The 18,652-nt window shown below is 34.4% G+C and overlaps 1 protein-coding gene across 4 annotated transcripts; it reads left to right on the forward strand.

Annotated features, from left to right (window-relative positions):
• Positions 1 to 9,105: 9,105 nt before the first annotated feature.
• On the forward strand, positions 9,106 to 12,156 carry LOC130933270 (DET1- and DDB1-associated protein 1). 4 transcript variants are annotated; one of them, XR_009067657.1, is made up of 6 exons: positions 9,181 to 9,339; positions 9,939 to 10,226; positions 10,939 to 10,999; positions 11,483 to 11,544; positions 11,657 to 11,833; positions 11,929 to 12,156. XR_009067657.1 is itself a non-coding variant. In XM_057862834.1 (6 exons), the coding sequence occupies exons 3-6, from the start codon at positions 10,143 to 10,145 to the stop codon at positions 11,729 to 11,731; spliced, it is 282 nt and encodes a 93-aa protein (XP_057718817.1). In that variant the 5' UTR covers positions 9,181 to 9,339; positions 9,416 to 9,490; positions 9,939 to 10,142; the 3' UTR covers positions 11,732 to 12,155. The 4 variants fall into 4 exon arrangements, 3 of the variants coding, with proteins under 3 accessions (XP_057718816.1, XP_057718817.1, XP_057718815.1); XM_057862834.1 differs by adding an exon at positions 9,416 to 9,490 and having other exon boundaries at positions 11,657 to 12,155; XM_057862833.1 differs by having other exon boundaries at positions 9,106 to 9,339; positions 9,973 to 10,226; positions 11,657 to 12,153.
• Positions 12,157 to 18,652: the final 6,496 nt, after the last annotated feature.

Here is an 18,652-nt window from a genome sequence, read left to right on the forward strand (position 1 = left end):
GGTATTCTTCAGAGTTCTTAAGAATGAATTCTAGTGTTTCAAGGTGATGTTCTTATCATCACCAAAGCTGATTGATTTTCATTAATTTAGCTCTTGAATGCAATGTCCTGCTGAAGCTTAGCTAGCCATGTCTAATTTCTTTAGACTGAATCTTTAGACTAACATTGCATGATTCCTGGAATTCTCATTAAGAACTTTGATATCTTTATTTTTTTTCCACTTAATTTTCGAAAAAAATCCAAAAAATTATAAAATCATAAAAAACCAAAAATATTTTATGTTTTTTTTTAGTCTAGTGTCTCATTTTAAGTTTGGTGTCTATTACATGTTTCTATTTTTCTTGCATTTTTCGAATTCATTCATGTGTCTTCATTAATCTTCAAGTTGTTCTTGATGATTTCCTTGTTCTGATCTTTAAATTCTCTTGTCTTGAGTGTTTTGTTGTTTCTCATATGCATTCTCATTTTGTTAGTGTCAATGGTATACAAACTGCTAAGTTTGGTATCTTGCATGCATTGTTATTTAATTTTAGTTGCATTTTGATTATTCCTCATTATTAAAAAATCCAAAAAAAATTTTAATTTGTGTTTTTTCAAGTCAATAACACAGAGAATTGAAGATTCAGAACATACAGCAGAGGAATTAAACAGAAAAGGCTGGGCGTTCAAAACGCCCAGTGAAGAAGGAAAACTGGCATTTAAACGCCAGCCAGGGTGCCTGGTTGAGCGTTTAACGCCCAAAAGGGTAGTGTTTTGGGCGTTTAACGCCAGGATGGCAAAAGAGGGAAGATCTTGTTTTTAATGCAAATTTTTTTCAAGTTTTCAAAATCTTTTCAAAATCAAATCTTTTTCAAATCATATCTTTTCAATCATATGTTTTCAAAATCAATTTCTTTCCATTTTCAAAAATACTTGCTAACAATTAATGATTTGATTCAACATTTCAAGTATGTTGCCTTTTCTGTTGAGAAAGGTTTAATGTCTGAATCATATCTTTCTTGTTAGGCATGGCATTAATTTTTAAAATCAAATCTTTTTAAATTATTTTTCAAATCATATCTTCTTAATCACATCTTTTTCAAAATAGTTTTCAATCATATCTTTTTAATTTCTAATTTCAAAATCTTTTTCAAAAATCACTTGATTTCTTTTTCACTGCTAGTTTTCGAAAATCAATTAAGTTTTTTTCAAAATATTTTTAAATCTTTTTACTTAATTTTTGAAAATATCTTCCCCTCTTCTCACATCCTTCTATTTATGGACTAACACTCCTCCTCAATGCACAATTTGAACTCTGTCTTTGGTGATAAGTTCGAATTCTTCTACCTCCTCCTTCTATTTTTCTTTTTCTCTGACACCTCAAGGAATCTCTATATTGTGACATAGAGGATTCCATATTTTCTTGTTTTCTTCTCTTTCATATGAGCAGGAGCAAAGACAAAAGCATTCTTGTTGAGGCTGATCCTGAACCTGAAAGGACCTTGAAGCGAAAGTTAAGAGAAGCTAAGGCACAACTCTCTGAAGAGGACCTAACAGAAATCTTCAAATAAGAAGAAGACATGGCAGCCGAAAACAACAACAATGCCAACAATGCAAGGAAGGTGCTGGGTGACTTTACTGCACCTACTCCCGACTTCTATGGGAGAAGCATCTCTATCCCTGCCATTGGAGCAAACAACTTTGAGCTTAAGCCTCAATTAGTTTCTCTAATGCAACAGAATTGCAAGTTCCATGGACTTCCATTGGAAGATCCTCATCAGTTTTTAGCTGAATTCTTGCAAATCTGTGACACTGTCAAGACTAATGGGGTTGACCCTGAGGTCTACAGACTTATGCTATTCCCTTTTGCTGTAAGAGACAGAGCTAGGATATGGTTGGACTCACAACCTAAAGAAAGCCTGAACTCTTGGGAAAAGCTAGTCAATGCCTTCTTGGCAAAGTTCTTTCCACTTCAAAAATTGAGTAAGCTTAGAGTGGAAGTCCAAACCTTCAGACAGAAGGAAGGAGAATCCCTCTATAAAGCTTGGGAAAGATACAAACAATTGATCAGAAAGTGCCCCTCTGACATGCTTTCTGAATGGAGCATCATAGGTATTTTCTATGATGGTCTATCTGAACTGTCCAAGATGTCATTGGATAGTTCTGCTGGAGGATCTCTTCATCTGAAGAAGACGCCTACAGAAGCTCAAGAGCTCATTGAAATGGTTGCAAATAACCAATTCATGTACACTTCTGAAAGGAATCCTGTGAACAATGGGACGAATCAAAAGAAAGGAGTTCTTGAGATTGATACTCTGAATGCCATATTGGCTCAGAACAAAATATTGACTCAGCAAGTCAATTTGATTTCTCAAAGTCTGTCTGGAATGCAAGCTGTACCAGGCAGTACTAAGGATGCTTCATCTGAAGAAGAAGCTTATGATCCTGAGAACCCTTCAATGGAAAAGGTGAATTACATAGGAGAACCCTATGGAAACACCTACAATTCTTCATGGAGAAATCATCCAAATCTCTCATGGAAGGATCAACAGAGACCTCAACAAGGTTTCAACAACAATAATGGTGGAAGAAACAGGTTTAGCAATGGCAAGCCTTTTCTATCATCTTCTCAGCAACAGACAAAGAATTCTAAGCAGAACCACTCTGACTTAGCAACCATGGTCTCTGATCTAATCAAAACCACTCAAAGTTTCATGACTGAAACAAGGTCCTCCATTAGAAACTTGGAGGCACAAGTTGGACAGCTGAGTAAGAGAGTTACTGAACTTCCTCCTAGTACTCTTCCAAGCATTACAGAAGAGAATAAAAAAGGAGAGTGCAAGGTCATCAACATGGCCGAATTTGGAGAGGAGGAAGAGGCAGTGAACGCCACTGAGGAATACCTCAATGGACGTCCACTGGTCTCTAATGAGTTCCCTAATGAGGAACCATGGGAATCTGAGGCTCACACTAAGACCATAGAGATTCCATTGGATTTACTTCTGCCATTCATGAGCTCTGATGAGCATTCTTCCTCTGAAGAGGATGAGTATGTCACTGAAGAGCAAGTTGCTAAATACCTTGGAGCAATCATGAAGCTAAATGACAAGTTATTTGGTAATGAGACTTGGGAGGATGAACCCCCTTTGCTCACCAAAGAACTGGATGACTTGTCTAGGCAGAGATTACCTCAAAAGAGACAAGATCCTGGAAAGTTCTCAATACCTTGCGCCATAGGCACCATGACCTTCAAGAAGGCCTTGTGTGACCTAGGGTCAAGTGTAAACCTCATGCCTCTCACTGTAATGGAGAAGCTATGGATCTTTGAGGTGCAAGCTGCAAGAATCTCACTAGAGATGGCAGACAATTCAAGAAAACAAGCTTATGGACTTGTAGAGGATGTTCTGGTAAAGATTGAAGACCATTACATCCCTGCTGATTTCATAGTCCTAGAGACTGGGAAGTGCATGGATGAATCCATCATCCTTGGTAGACCCTTCCTAGCCACAGCAAAGGCTGTGATTGATGTGGACAGAGGAGAATTGATCATTCAAGTGAATGAAGAATCCTTTGTGTTTAAGGCTCAAGGATATCCCTCTGTCACCATGGAGAGGAAGCATGAAGAGCTTCTCTCAAAACAGAGTCAAACAGAGCCCCCACAGTCAAACTCTAAGTTTGGTGTTGGGAGGCCACAACCAAATTCTAAGTTTGGTGTTGAACCCCCACATTCAAACTCTAAGTTTGGTGTTGGGAGGTTCCAACATTGCTCTGAGTATTTGTGAGGCTCCATGAGAGCCCTCTGTCAAGCTACTGACATTAAAGAAGCACTTGTTGGGAGGCAACCCAATGTTATAATTATCTATTTTCCTTTGTTATTTTATGTTTTCTATAGGTTGATGATCATGAGAAGTCACAAAATCAATTGAAAAAGCAAAAAGCATAATGAAAAACAGAAAGAAAAATAGCACACCCTGGAGGAAGACCTTGCTGGCGTTTAAACGCCAGTAAGGGCAGCAAATGGGCGTTTAACGCCCAGTCTGGCACCATTCTGGGCGTTTAACGCCAGAAAGGGGCACCAGATTAGCGTTAAACGCCAGGAAAGGACAAGAAGATGGCGTTAAACGCCAGAAAGGGGCATAAGCCCGGTGTTTAACGCCAGAATTGGCACATAGAGCATTTTTTCTCGCCACTTGGTGCAGGGATGACTTTTTCTTGACACCTCAGGATCTTTGGACCCCACAGGATCCCCACCTACCCCACCACCCTCTCTCTTCTTCACCCATTCACCAATCACCTCAACACCTCTTCCCCAAAAACCCATCACCTATCAAATTCCATCTTTCTCTTCACCACTCACATCCATCCTTCATAAAACCCCACCTACCTCACCATTCAAATTCAAACCACTTTCCCTCCCAAACCCACCTTTCTATAGCCGAAACCTACCCCTCTCTCAACCCCTATATAAACCCATCTTCACTCCTTCATTTTCACACAACCTAAACACTACTTCTCCCCCTATTGGCCGAACCACAAAGCCATCTCAATCTCCTCTATTTCTTCTTCTTCTACTCTCTTCTTTCTTCTTTTGCTCGAGGACGAGCAAACCTTCTAAGTTTGGTGTGGTAAAAGCATTGATTTTTGTTTTTCCATAACCATTTATGGCATCTAAGGCCGGAGAAACCTCTAGAAAGAGGAAAGGGAAGGCAAAAGCTTCCACCTCCGAGTCATGGGAGATGGAGAGATTCATCTCAAGGGTGCATCAAGACCACTTCTATGAAGTTGTGGCCTTGAAGAAGGTGATCCCCAAGGTCCCTTTCAAACTCAAAAAGAGTGAATATCCGGAGATCCGATATGAGATCCGAAGAAGAGGTTGGGAAGTTCTTACCAACCCTATTCAACAAGTCAGAATCTTAATGGTTCAAGAGTTCTATGCCAATGCATGGATCACCAAGAACCATGATCAAAGTGTGAACCCGGACCCAAAGAATTGGCTTACAATGGTTCGGGAAAAATACTTAGATTTTAGTTCGAAAAATGTAAGGTTGGCATTCGACTTGCCCATGATGCAAGGAGATGAACACCCTTACACTAGAAGGGTCAACTTTGATCAAAGGTTGGACCAAGTCCTCATAGACATTTGTGAAGAGGGCGCTTAATGGAAGAGAGATTCAAGAGGGAAGCCGGTTCAACTAAGAAGGCATGACCTCAAGCCCGTGGCTAGGGGATGGTTGGAGTTTATCCAACGCTCAATCAATCCCACTAGCAACCGATCCGAAGTTACTATAGACCGGGCCATCATGATTCATAGCATCATGATTGGAGAGGAAGTAGAAGTTCATGAGGTTATAGCCCAAGAACTTTATAAGGTGGCGGACAAGTCCTCTACCTTGGCAAGGTTAGCCTTTCCTCATCTCATTTGTCACCTCTGTTATTCAGTTGGAATTGACATAGAGGGAGACATCCCCATTGATGAGGACCAGCCCATCACTAAGAAAAGGATGGAGCAAACAAGAGATCCCACTCATCATGAAATCCCTGAGATGCCTCAAGGGATGCACTTTCCTCCACAAAACTATTGGGAGCAAATCAACACCTCCCTAGAAGAATTGAGTTCCAACATGGGACAACTAAGGGTGGAGCACCAAGAACATTCCATCCTCCTCCATGAAATTAGAGAAGATCAAAGAATCATGAGAGAGGAGCAACAAAGGCAAGGAAGAGACATTGAGGAGCTCAAGCACTCCATAAGATCTTCAAGAGGAAGAACAAGCCGCCATCACTAAGGTGGACCCGTTCTTTAATCTCCTTGTTCCTTATTTTTCTGTTTTTCGAATTTTCATGCTTATGTTTATCTATGTTTGTGTCTTATGATCATTAGTGTCTTAGTGTATATGCCTTAAAGTTATGGATGTCCTATGAATCCATCACCTTTCTTGAATGAAAAATGTTCTTAATTGAAAAAGAGAAGAATTGCATGAATTTTGAATTTTATAACAGATTAATTATTTTGATGTGGTGGCAATACTTTTGTTTTCTGAATGTATGCTTAAACAGTGCATATGTCTTTTGAATTTGTTGTTCATGAATGGTTGGCTCTTGAAAGAATGATGAAAAAAGGAGACATGTTACTGAGGATATGAAAAATCATAAAAATGATTCTTGAAGCAAGAAAAAGCAGTGAATATTCAAAAAAAAAGAGAGAAAAACGAAAAAAAAGAGAAAGAGAAAAAGAAAAAGAAAGAAATAAAGTTGTGATCCAAGGCAAAAAGAGTGTGCTTAAGAACCCTGGACACCTCTAGTTGGGGACTCTAGCAAAGCTGAGTCACAATCTGAAAAGGTTCACCCAATTATGTGTTTGTGGCATGTATGTATCCGGTGGTAATACTGGAAGACAGAGTGCTTTGGGCCACGGCCAAGACTCATAAAGTAGCTGTGTTCAAGAATCATCATACTTAACTAGGAGAATCAATAACACTATCTGGATTCTGAGTTCCTATAGAAGCCAACCATTCTGAATTTCAAAGGATAGAGTGAGATGCCAAAACTATTCAGAGGCAAAAAGCTAAAAGCCCTGCTCATCTAATTAATACTGATCTTCATAGATGTTTTTGGAATTCATTGCATATTCTCTTTTTTTTATCTTATTTGATTTTCAGTTGCTTGGGGACAAGCAACAATTTAAGTTTGGTGTTGTGATGAGCGGATAATTTATACGCTTTTTGGCATTATTTTTAGTATGTTTTTAGTATGTTTTAGTTAGTTTTTATTATATTTTTATTAGTTTTTAGTTAAAATTCACTTTTCTGGACTTTAGTATGAGTTTGTGTGTTTTTCTGTGATTTCAGGTATTTTCTGGCTGAAATTGAGGGACCTGAGCAAATATCTGATTCAGAGACTGAAAAGGACTGCAGATGCTGTTGGATTCTGACCTCCCTGCACTCGAAGTGAATTTTCTGGAGCTACAGAAGTCCAATTGGCGCCCTCTCAATGGCGTTGGAAAGTAGACATCCTGGGCTTTCCCGCAATGTATAATAGTCCATATTTTGCCCGAGATTTGATGGCCCAAACCGGCGTTCCAAATCAGCTCAAAACTGCCCGACGTTAAACGCCGGAACTGGCACAAGAATGGGAGTTAAACGCCTAAACTGGCACAAAAGCTGGCGTTTAACTCCAAGAAAAGTCTCTACACATGAAAGCTTCAATGCTCAGCCCAAGCACACACCAAGTGGGCCCGGAAGTGGATTTTTTAGGTCATTTACTCATTTCTGTAAACCCTAGGCTACTAGTTCTCTACATATAGGACCTTTTACTATTGTATTCTCATCGGGGTAGCTATCTTTGAGTAGTTTTATGCTATCTTAGATTATGGGGGCTGGCCTCACGGCCATGCCTAGACCTTGTTCTTATGTATTTTCAACGGTGGAGTTTCTACACACCATAGATTAAGGTGTGGAGCTCTGCTGTACCTCGAGTATTAATGCAATTACTATTGTTCTTCTATTCAATTCAGCTTATTTTTGTTCTAAGATATCACTTGTTCCTCAACTTGATGAATGTGATGATCCGTGACACTCATCATCATTCTCACCTATGAACGTGTGTCTGACAACCACCTCCGTTCTACCTTAGATTGAGTGGATATCTCTTGGATCCCTTAATCGGAATCCTCGTGGTATAAGCTAGAATTGATGGTGGCATTTAAGAGAATCCGGAAGGTCTAAACCTTGTCTGTGGTATTCTGAGTAGGATTCAAGGATTGAATGACTGTGACGAGCTTCAAACTCCTGAAGGCTGGGCGTTAGTGACAGACGCAAAAGAATCAATGGATTCTATTCCAACCTGATTGAGAACCGACAGATGATTAGCCGTGCCGTGACAGGGTGCGTTGAACATTTTCACTGAGAGGACGGGATTGTAGCCACTGACAACGGTGATGCCCAACATATAGCTTGCCATGGAAAGGAGTAAGAAGGATTGGATGAAGACAGTAGGAAAGCAGAGAGACGGAAGGGACAAAGCATCTCCATACGCTTATCTGAAATTCTCACCAATGAATTACATGAGTATCTCTATCCTTGTTTTATGCTTTATTCATAACTCATCTATAACCATTTGAATCTGCTTGACTGAGATTTACAAGGTGACCATAGCTTGCTTCATACCCACAATCTCCGTGGGATCGACCCTTACTCGCGTAAGGTTTATTACTTGGACGACCCAGTGCACTTGCTGGTTAGTTGTGCGAAGTTGTGAAATTATGTTTAGACCATGGTATTGAGCACCAAGTTTTTGGAGCCATTACCGGGAACTGTTTGAGTTGTGAAAAGAATGAATCACAATTTCGTGCACCAGTCACGATTACTGGAAGGGAACCGTCCTTTGCATGCAGACCACCTGCAACACCAGAGGTGTTGCTGCAGGCTTCTCGAAAACGAGCGAAAATCTGTAACACTTTCAAGAATCAGAGGCAACACGCCCCTGCGTGTTGCCACCCGTCTCTACCCATCACGTCACCACGCCTCCTTCGTGTTGCTGGAAAACTGGCACGCCTCTGACGGACTTGTCACCATGCCTCTTGGCCTATTGAACCTAATACTCACAAGTGCCACAACGGCATAAAATATCCCCTTCTCTAATATTAAATAAATACACTAATGTATATTTTATATGAAAAATAATTTTTTATTAATAGATTCATTAATAAATATATTTTTTTATATTTAGTTATTTTGTACGCATTTTAAATATTTTAAAAATATTTTATTAAAAAATAAATAATTCAAAAATATTTTTAGTGATTTTTGAAATTTAACTTGTATAAATTAAAGAAAAATTGTTCAGATCATCAATTTTAATGTTTTTGTTATTATTTAATTAGTATAAATATTAAATTATTTTTAATAAATATAAGAATAAATTATTATTTGACTAAAAATTATAATTTTCGCTGATAATATAAAATTGCTCCGTACTAAAAATAGAAATGTGGATTGAAGTAAGGTTTAGAATTTAAAAAAGATAAATAAATAAAATAGAAATACAAGCTATCCAGACTCCAGTAGTAGCAGCACATAGAAATAGAAACAGAACAATAAATGAAAAGCTTATTGGTACCTTTTTGACACGTATCCCCTGAAATGGACAATGTTGTAATTTCCGTGACATGAAGCTTTCTTCTCTTCTCTGTTCTCTCCATAGGACTCAAATGAGACAACTATATAAATGGTGGTTCCCTCAACTTTCTATTCTCAGCAACCACCTTTTTGCGCTCACAACCAATTTCACCACATTCCAGAGAGATCTCAGCTCATATCTCAGATCACGCTTCCAATTTCACACTCTTCCAATTTTCTTGCAGGTTATTCTTGTTATTATTATTTTTATTATTAAACACTGACAAGTTTGGCACTGTAACTGAAGTTTGGCAATTGTAGATAATCGAAGTTTGCACTGTAGCTGAATGATGTATTTGGACTTTGGAATCCCTTTATACTGGAATTGGAAATCATGTATTGAGTTTTTTTGCATTCTTTTGTGGCTTTTGCTTCTGATTGTTGGAAATGATTGGATTTTTGTTGATTATTTGCTTGTTAGTTCATGTTGTTTATAGGAACCTAAAGTTCCTTTTTGAGAAAGATTGAAGTGTGGATTTTTGTCAATTTTCATGCATTGAGAAGATTCAAGTGTGATTTACTTATAATTTGGCAAGGTTATCAAACTCTTGGTATACTCTTTTATGAGTTTAGGTCCCTAGAACGAGTTTATGAGTCTGATTTACCCAGGATTTATGAGTTTAGGTGAGCTCTTGTGTTTGATAAACTTTATATTATCTGGGATTTCAATATCTCTCCAACTTTAGGAGATTGCTGCATATGTTTCTGTTCAAATTCATCGATTCAGTTTCAGGCTCTGCAATGAAAATTCCACTTATTCGTTTATTATTTTAATAAATTGCAGCCTCTCAGCAGCTGAAAATATAATCTTTTTGCAGCTGACAATGTAGGATTGTTGAGTTAGGACAATTTGGTGTTGTTCAAGCCATGAAAACTCAATGATCCATGAAATTCAAGCCTCTACTTGCAACTGGTTCCTTCTAGGGAGGATTTTTTTGTTGTCAGTCTTCTCTTTCATCTATCAGAAGTTTGTTGCAGCCTCTGCCTCATGGATTCTGTCCTTGGTAATTGGCCATCTTATGATCCTCACAACTTTAGCCAGCTTCGAACTTCAGATCCTTCTAGATCTTCTGTAAGTCTTTTTATTTATTTCAAAGTGAATTTAAGTATTTGAGATCACTGGTTGAATACATTCCATCAACTATGAAAACTTGCTGTGTTTGAGTTTGATCTTCAGATTTTGTTATGAAAAGAGAACTTCCCTTTTGTTGTTGACCACCCAGTTTCCTTGTTCTTCATCTAATTTAAATTTTAACTGTTAACTATTAATCTTCATAAAAGACTTTCTTCTAGTTAACCGAATTGCACATTTGAAGAGAATATTTCTGAAATGTTGATGTTGGAACTTGGTAGAGAATTGTAAGATAAATTACGTTGCAATGTTTTTGGTCTCAAGTTTGTTTTCACTAGTGGGACTTACCTTTTGAAATTTGGATTGTTATAATGAGTCTTGACAAACTTGGATATCCACAATTCATTTTGTTGTTGTCCCGAGGTGGACTGTTCAGCATTGCTGTTATAGGCAGTGTCGCCTTGGAGGAAGATCCCCATTTATTGAATATGAATGCCTGAATACAACAAATATGGTTTTTAATATAAAGATTTTGAATTGGTCCTTGTTTTATTTACATCCTTTTCTCGCTAAGCCAGGACTAAACCAAGTTGCATTAGAACTTTTAAAGCAGCTGCACTGTTTTTGTGTATAAGAAATCAATCATATTATCAATCACCCAAGCTTATTTATCAGTTTGCTTTCTGAAGAGGATATATTGTTTTTTCTTCAGAAAATGGCACCGGCCACTTACCATTCTATTCACAACAGGGACGTACCACCAGCCGATCAAGGTAGTGAATCTACTAACTCATGTAGTAATGTTTTGCTGTATCTATTTGGTTGATGATCTGTCTATAGTATTTCTCAATCATGCTTTAAGAGGAAGTGATATGGCTTTTCATTGCTATGAAATTGTTGGTTGAGGTTGCTAAGAATCCTAAATCTCTTCCTTTACTCCTCTCATATCCATAATTATGACCAACTAATAGTCACCAAGAGCTTCCCATCAGTTTGTTTTGACATAGGTCAAGGTTATCAAAATTCAAACTCTAGAGTTAACTTGTAAACATTTACAACTTAAAAGTTTAGTTCTCAAATCAAGTTCATGAGTTGAGTTTTAGAATTCAAGTATACCTGAGCTCCCTTAGTTTAGCTAAACTAAAGACTTTGGTAATCTTAACATTGATTCCATTCAACATTTGCTGTCAGGCTCAATGACAGTTTTCTTCTTTTTCCTTGAGGGTTTGCTAATCACTTGAAATTTATCCTAACAGTGATAAATACCGAACACAAAAATATCCTTCTAAGAGAAATCTACCGGCGTGCAGAGGAGAAGGTTAGTCTTGAAAGTTAAAAACTTCTAACATTTTGGCACATTTAAGTTATGCAATACCTACATTCACACATCACTGCAGATTGATCTAATAGCCTTACCATCACCATCGCAGTTGACACCCAAAAGAGCTGCATCCGATAACCTCATACCGGAGCATGGATCCAAACAACCAAGGGTTTCAACGTGAAAATTTTTCTTTGACCAACAAATGGTGAATATGGTTTGTGAACAACTCTTTCAGAAGTCAGATATGCCCTTATGTAACTAAGAAGACTTTTTGGCATGTTTGGTATTGTAAACTATCTTTTCAAGTATAGAGTTGGTTAGCCCCAGCATAATTATTCAGTGAATGAAGTGAGATAGTGATTATGAATTTCATTGTAGATTTTGTGCTATATGCTTGTCCAATGTCCGCATAAGTTAGAAAGAGGCAGAAGCTTTGATTCAGGATTTTGAGGATTTGCAGTAGGTATGCATCATAATCTTGTGCCACATTCTTTATTTTTTATTTTATATGATAACTTTTTACTCACATTCCTTCCTTCGAAAGGTTTATCTGTTTATACAACCATGAGAATTTAGAAACATCTGTCTAGTTATTTGTTTGAATTGTGGTACTAAAACGGGATTTAAATAAAATCCTTTTTCTACTCCATTTTATACAAATAAACGAACTTTGTTTACTAAATTAATAATTGTTCATTAAAGAGATAGCTTTCCATGTATGGTTAATATATTAATATAAGGATAAAGTACTGTTTTAACATTTAATGTTTGAGCTAAGATATAATTTCGCTTCTAAAATTTAAAATTTTGTATTTTTGTTCCAAATATTTTATTTTATCCTATTTTAGTAATTTAGTCAAAATTAAAACCTTTTCTGAGTAGCAACAATAATGGTATAAACTTAACTTTGACATATCTCATGTTAGAGATATAACTATTTATATTTTTTTTTTATCAGTTTAAGCTTTTAGTATAAACTTTTAGTATAAGTGGTTTTATGATATAGTATTAAAGTTTATGTTTAAAAGGTTTAGAGTTTAATCTTTGGTAAATTTTAAAAGTGAAAAAATAGTATAAAGCAGAAAAAGAAGAAAAAAAATACCTATGCAAAAATAAAAGAGATTTTTGCTTGAGAGAGAGTGTTAGAAATATAATTATTCATGTTACTTTTTATTATCAGTTAAGTTTTTAGGATGAGTAGTTTTACGACATTTCAAAAAGAAAACCATAACTTTTTTAACTTTAATTTTTTTGGTCTGGGATTTTTAGGCTCTTTAAAGATCTTTAAAGAAAACTGATCCTCTCTTTTTTTTTTTGTCATGAAAGTTATCCTCTTTTAACCCTTGAATTGGCCATGACAAAAACAAAATTGAATTGGCTTTTAACATTTTTGGTTGATTGTAGCTCAACCATTTGATGGAGGTCGAGCTTACGGCTCATGGTATATTTAGGTCTTAAGGCCCATTAATGTAGATTTTTCTTATAATGTTTGGGTTAAGTTATATATAAAGAGAACAATGTTGATATGCTTGGTCGAAGAAAAGGGTTTTGGAGGCCCAAAACTCTTTAAAATTGAAAGCGTAAACAGATCCAAGGTAGAAAATTGACTTTTCTAGTCCAAAAAACCGGCGATACTCTAATAATGATATATAACTTCTCCTGTCCAAAAAAAAAATGATATATAACTTCTCACAAATTTTCCCAAAAGGGTTTTGAAGGGAATAAATGAATAATATACATGCTCAATGGTTAAACCAAATAGGAAAATCAAATAAAAAAAATAATGGTTTGGTGAAGCTGAAAAATGATTTTGAAACCAGTTGACGCATAATCTTTGTTTGGCGGTCATAATCAATACCTTACACATCCATAGATGCATTGTATTATATACTATTATGGTAGTTAAATAAGTACTTTGCATAAAAAAATAAAACTTATGATTATGTGTTGGAACTTGGAAGAACAAAACAAATGGTCAAAGCCTCAAAGGTCAAAATAGAGAGGAAGAAGAAATAAGCAAAGAGGTGGCCGCCATCATCGCTTCTCCTTTTCAAAATTTTGTGAGCATGCTATGTACTTTTTGTTTTTCTTTTTTCTTTTTTGATGGCTTCATGCTATATACACTACAACAAATCCCCGGCATACAATGGCAGCGTTTTTGCGGCGGTTAAAAAAACTGCCACAAAATGAATAATGGCAGCGATTAATGTAGCAAAAAGGAGCCGTACAGCTATTAGTTTAGCATTTAGTGGCGGTTACGCTTTATAAAATTGACATATTATAGCGATCAGTACAACGAAAATAATAGCTTCATTATGTTTTACTATTAACGGCGATTTTTTTCCAATCGCCACAAAATAAATTTAAATCTCCACATGCATATTTGGATGTTGTTTTGCAATGTTTGGACTGATATATTATTTAAGACATGTTCTACTTCTTTTTTTTAATTAATTTAGACAGGGCATGAATCACGCAGAACTTTCCTCTTAAATTGCTCTTCAATTTCCCTATGTAAATTAGGAAAAAAAAAAAAAAAGAAAGAACAATATGATCACGGATAGAAAAGAAAAAAGAGCAATTCAGCTTGCCCTTTTAGTCCTATCTATTGAAAATATTCTTGACTGAAAAGTTAGTCTTATCATGGAATACATATTACTGCCATGAAAAGAACTAAGTCCAATAAACATAGAATACTTGTTGTTTACCCTAACAAAAAAAACGTTGTCCTTTTATTATACAACAGCAATCCCTAGATTTTTTTTATTTATAATTATTTGTTTTTTAAATTTTATACTTATGGATTTCCCAAATTAAACAAATTTCTTATGATAAACTTTCTAGTATTCACATACTTTTACAGAGTTAGTTCAGAATTCTAAATTTACCATCCACTTCATGTTAAACAAATAAATAATAAAATACCGGTAAGACAAAAAAAGAACACTTAAATAAAAATATTTGATAAAAGCATTTAAAACGAATTCTTTATTTTTTTAGCTTTATTTTTTTTCCCTAGGAACTTCATTTTTGGTAAAATTAAACAACTACCATTTGTCGATTTTTAGTAAATCGACGGTGGTTCGATATCTAGTGGTTTGGGAGCGAAACCTACTCCTCTTTGCAGATACCTGTTTTTTAAAAGTGTATTAAAGTGTCTTCGATTAAATGGATTTTGGTATAAAAGACAAATTAAAATTTGTAAAAATCAATAAAAGAAATGAAAGAATAAAGTTTTCGAAAAGAAAATGTGCTGAAATCAGAAAAGATTGCGTTGAAATTAAAAGAAAGCGGTAAAGTGCCCTTGACTGAGTCAAAGAGGTTTGACATGAAAATTAAAAGTGCAGAAGCATAAATCAGACATTGAAATTAAAGAATACTTGAAAGATAAACTTGCTTGAAAAATAAAGTTTACAAGAAGATAAATTGAAAGAGTAAAAACATGGAAGGAACCCTACAAAAAAGTAACTCGGTCGCAGACTCATGAATTCTCTGGGGATATGAGTGTGCTTGAGTGTTTTCTGAGTTAAAGTTCCAATCCTTATTTCCTAAAATTTTCTAGTATTTATAATCTACTTTTGTAATTGACAATTAGTTACAGAATCACAGACTTGAATGCATACTCCTTGATAACCGTTCCCGCTTCTTTGCCTACAAACATTACCCATGATTTCTTTGCGTGATGAAAGCCTTTAACTTCTCCACTACCATAACTGCTTGATCCACTTATTCGAATATCTTGTTCGATTACTTATCCCGAATATCTGTCCAGTTAGACCCGTCTGATTTAATAAAGAGATTCGAAATCAAACCCGTGTCGAGTTCCTCTTCGAATTGATCTACCTTAATCGAAAAGTACTTTTCGACTAACACCAAGAAATATAGTAATTTTTAATTCAAAATTCACCCGTGCCTTTTGCTTTTCTTAATTTTTCCAAAACAATGCACTAGAGTTTAAAAAAACTCTCTTCACCATCCATTTATAAAAAAATAGCATTCGAGTACTATCTCAATGCCTTAAATGGATATACATAACTAAGCACTATATACATACAATACATTACAAGTAAACCGCTATTACTTTCAGTGGTTTATGTTCACGCTGCATTACACATAAACCGTATAGCGGTTTATGCCCAGATCTCTTTCTACAGAAATCGCTGCTGTTTATAGCGATTTCTGCTCACCTCATTCTAGCTGTCAGTAATAATTTATGTTCTCCTCTAATATGCTACAGCTAGTAGCAATTTCTATGAATTCATAAAAAAATGCATTTGCATCTTCATTTTTAAAAATGTACAATCAAATAAATTCTTTCTTCATTTTATTTATTTAAATAAATTGCCCTTATCATTCAAAAAAAGTAATACAAATTATTCTATACTTTAAACACTAAATGTATATTCAATTTTCTTTATAAATTTGTGTAAAGAAGAGTTTTTCTTTTTCTTTTTTACAAAAGAAAATATTTCATTCATAAACGAAATCAAACGGCACTTATAGATATAAAAGGTTAATAAACATAAAAACAATGACAAAATAGTTGGCCATAGATCACCTCACATGAAGCACATGTAAGTTTATCTTTGTGCTTTGATATCTCACTTTGCAACATTTTTTATTTATATTTCTTTTCCTTCCTAAATTTCCGAATCTCCGAAAACAATAATGCATGTCTGAATCTGCTTCTGCCTCAAATCAAAAGACCCACACGTGATAATGTTCAAACGGGATTCTATATAAAAGATAAGCACATTATTAAATGTTAAATAAAAATTAAACATGGGATCATGTGTAAAGAATTCATACAGTATCAGAATACCAAAAAAGAGGATATATATGTGTGTGTGTGTATTTTTGATTATTAGAATATACAAATAAAGATAAAGATAGTACTCTCTCTCTTCTAAACATGCACTAGAAATTCATTTCTAAGAGATTGCCTTTTGCAATGTATTGGGACTTACTTTGCAATTACTAGAAGGTTTTAATAAGTTACTATAATTTTTAAAACTTTTTTTTAAAAGGGTATTTATGACTAATCTTTTGTGTAAATTTTATTATTCAATTATCAAATATGGTGGTATTTTATGAAGGTGTTAAAAGTTGTAAATAAATCTGAAATTGCGACTAGTGATGCAATTATATGAAGCTGAAGCCTGACGCTTCTTATTTTTGGTATTGGACTTGGAACGATGATTTCAAATAATGTATTTATTTTTATGTACAGAGCATAAATGTGTGAATCAGATTTGTGATTTATTTTTTTTTATATACAAATTTAAAGGTTAAATTTGTATTTTTTTTATTATTTTAAATTTTTAAATATATAAATCTGACTCTCAAATTTATATTTTAATATTAAAAAATGATTTAAATGTGCAAATCGAACCCTAACCTCTAATTTATTTACGGTAAAAAAATATTTTAATATAAATCAAATCTTTCGATTTGTAAACTTAAAAAATCTGATTCTCAGATTTTTCTATAAATTTAATTATTCTTTAGATTTAAAGATTTAATTTATTATTTAAAATTTTAGAAAAATAAATTCTATATAAAAAAACACATAAATTAAATATTACCATAAATTACATGCAATCTTCTTCCATATCTAGATTAGCCCTGAAGGATGGAATTGTTGTCTCTATTGTCTCCATAGTTCAGCAAAAGGTGACAGCCTTGGTACCTTAATTTTTTTTGGGGTGTCTTTCGGTACCTTAATTATCGCTTCATTTTCTTCGCTTTTGAAAGTCTCTATGCCCATAAAACTAAAGTACCCTTGATTTCGCAATATTTTATCTTACACCTTTAGAAAAAATTGATAAACTAATAATATAAAGTTTACATAATTATTTAATTAAATTTATGTATTTATATAATTTTTAAATATGATAATACACAGTTAATTATTTAATTTATGTCAAATTCGTTTACGTACAATATTGATGATTTTTAAAAATTAAATTTTTAAAATAATTAAAAACCTTCATCTTTTGCCAAACAATAAAAAATGTGTAGTGAACTTTGTTGTAATTATAAATTATTGTCTACTTTTAAGCTTACATCCATGTTAAAAGTACTTAATTAAAAAGTAGCCTCTTATTTATTTATATTTCTTTCAAACTAATTGATCTGCCAGCTAGTAGCATATACTACATATATAGTGCAGATTAATAAGATCGTATAGAAAGTTTTGAGTCTTTAATCTTATCATGGTAAACTAGATTCTGGTTTTCGATACAATAATTTCCAAACACAACATATTCTAATTAGTCCCTCCAGAATTTCAGAAATCAACTAATTAATAACATAAATAATCACACATTTAATTACAACAAAAAATCATTTACATCACATATATTTATTTATTTGTATTAATTTATTAAATTTGTCAGATCTCTAAAATCTAAAATATTTTTAATTATCTCTTACCTAGACTGATCAAACTCGCAGCAATTAAAACGCAACAATTCCTATTTTATTATTAATTCACAGCAGTGACAGCAACCTCAATAATTTTCAAAGAATCGCAGGAATCACAGCAACAATAACGTATCTGACATAGTTTAGAATTAAGGCGAAATAAATATTAAACGAAATTAAGACAAAATTGATAATAGAGTATTATAGTAAATTAAAACAGATAAGCAGAACAATCGCAGCCGGAGTGAGAACACGCTGCTACCACCCTACCATAATGCACTATCTGGTGGAGGCCCTAATTTTCTTTATATGCCATTAAATTTTAATATTTTATGGTTGATTTAGTGCATATCCTTATGCTTGTTGCATTGTTCTTATATTTAGATACTTTGATGCTATATGTAGGTGTGTGCATAAATCTTTTATTAGTTTCGTAGTTTTGTTATGCTCAGCTTGTTTAATTTTCGGGGTTTATATATTTGGTTTATATTCTTAATTAAAATTGTACCATATTGTCAAAGTGTCTATATATTTAGGGTGGTAATAGGTTTAAATTTGTCGAGTTGATCTGTGTAACTCATCAAAAAAGTAGACTAAATTGAAAATTAGACTGCCAAATAGCAAAAATTCATCTAATTTACACCATTACTTAAATCACGGACTTTGACGGGTTCAC

The sequence above is a fragment of the Arachis stenosperma genome, chromosome 6 (genome assembly GCF_014773155.1).
Source record: "Arachis stenosperma cultivar V10309 chromosome 6, arast.V10309.gnm1.PFL2, whole genome shotgun sequence".
In the NCBI taxonomy this organism is placed as follows: domain Eukaryota; kingdom Viridiplantae; phylum Streptophyta; class Magnoliopsida; order Fabales; family Fabaceae; genus Arachis; species Arachis stenosperma.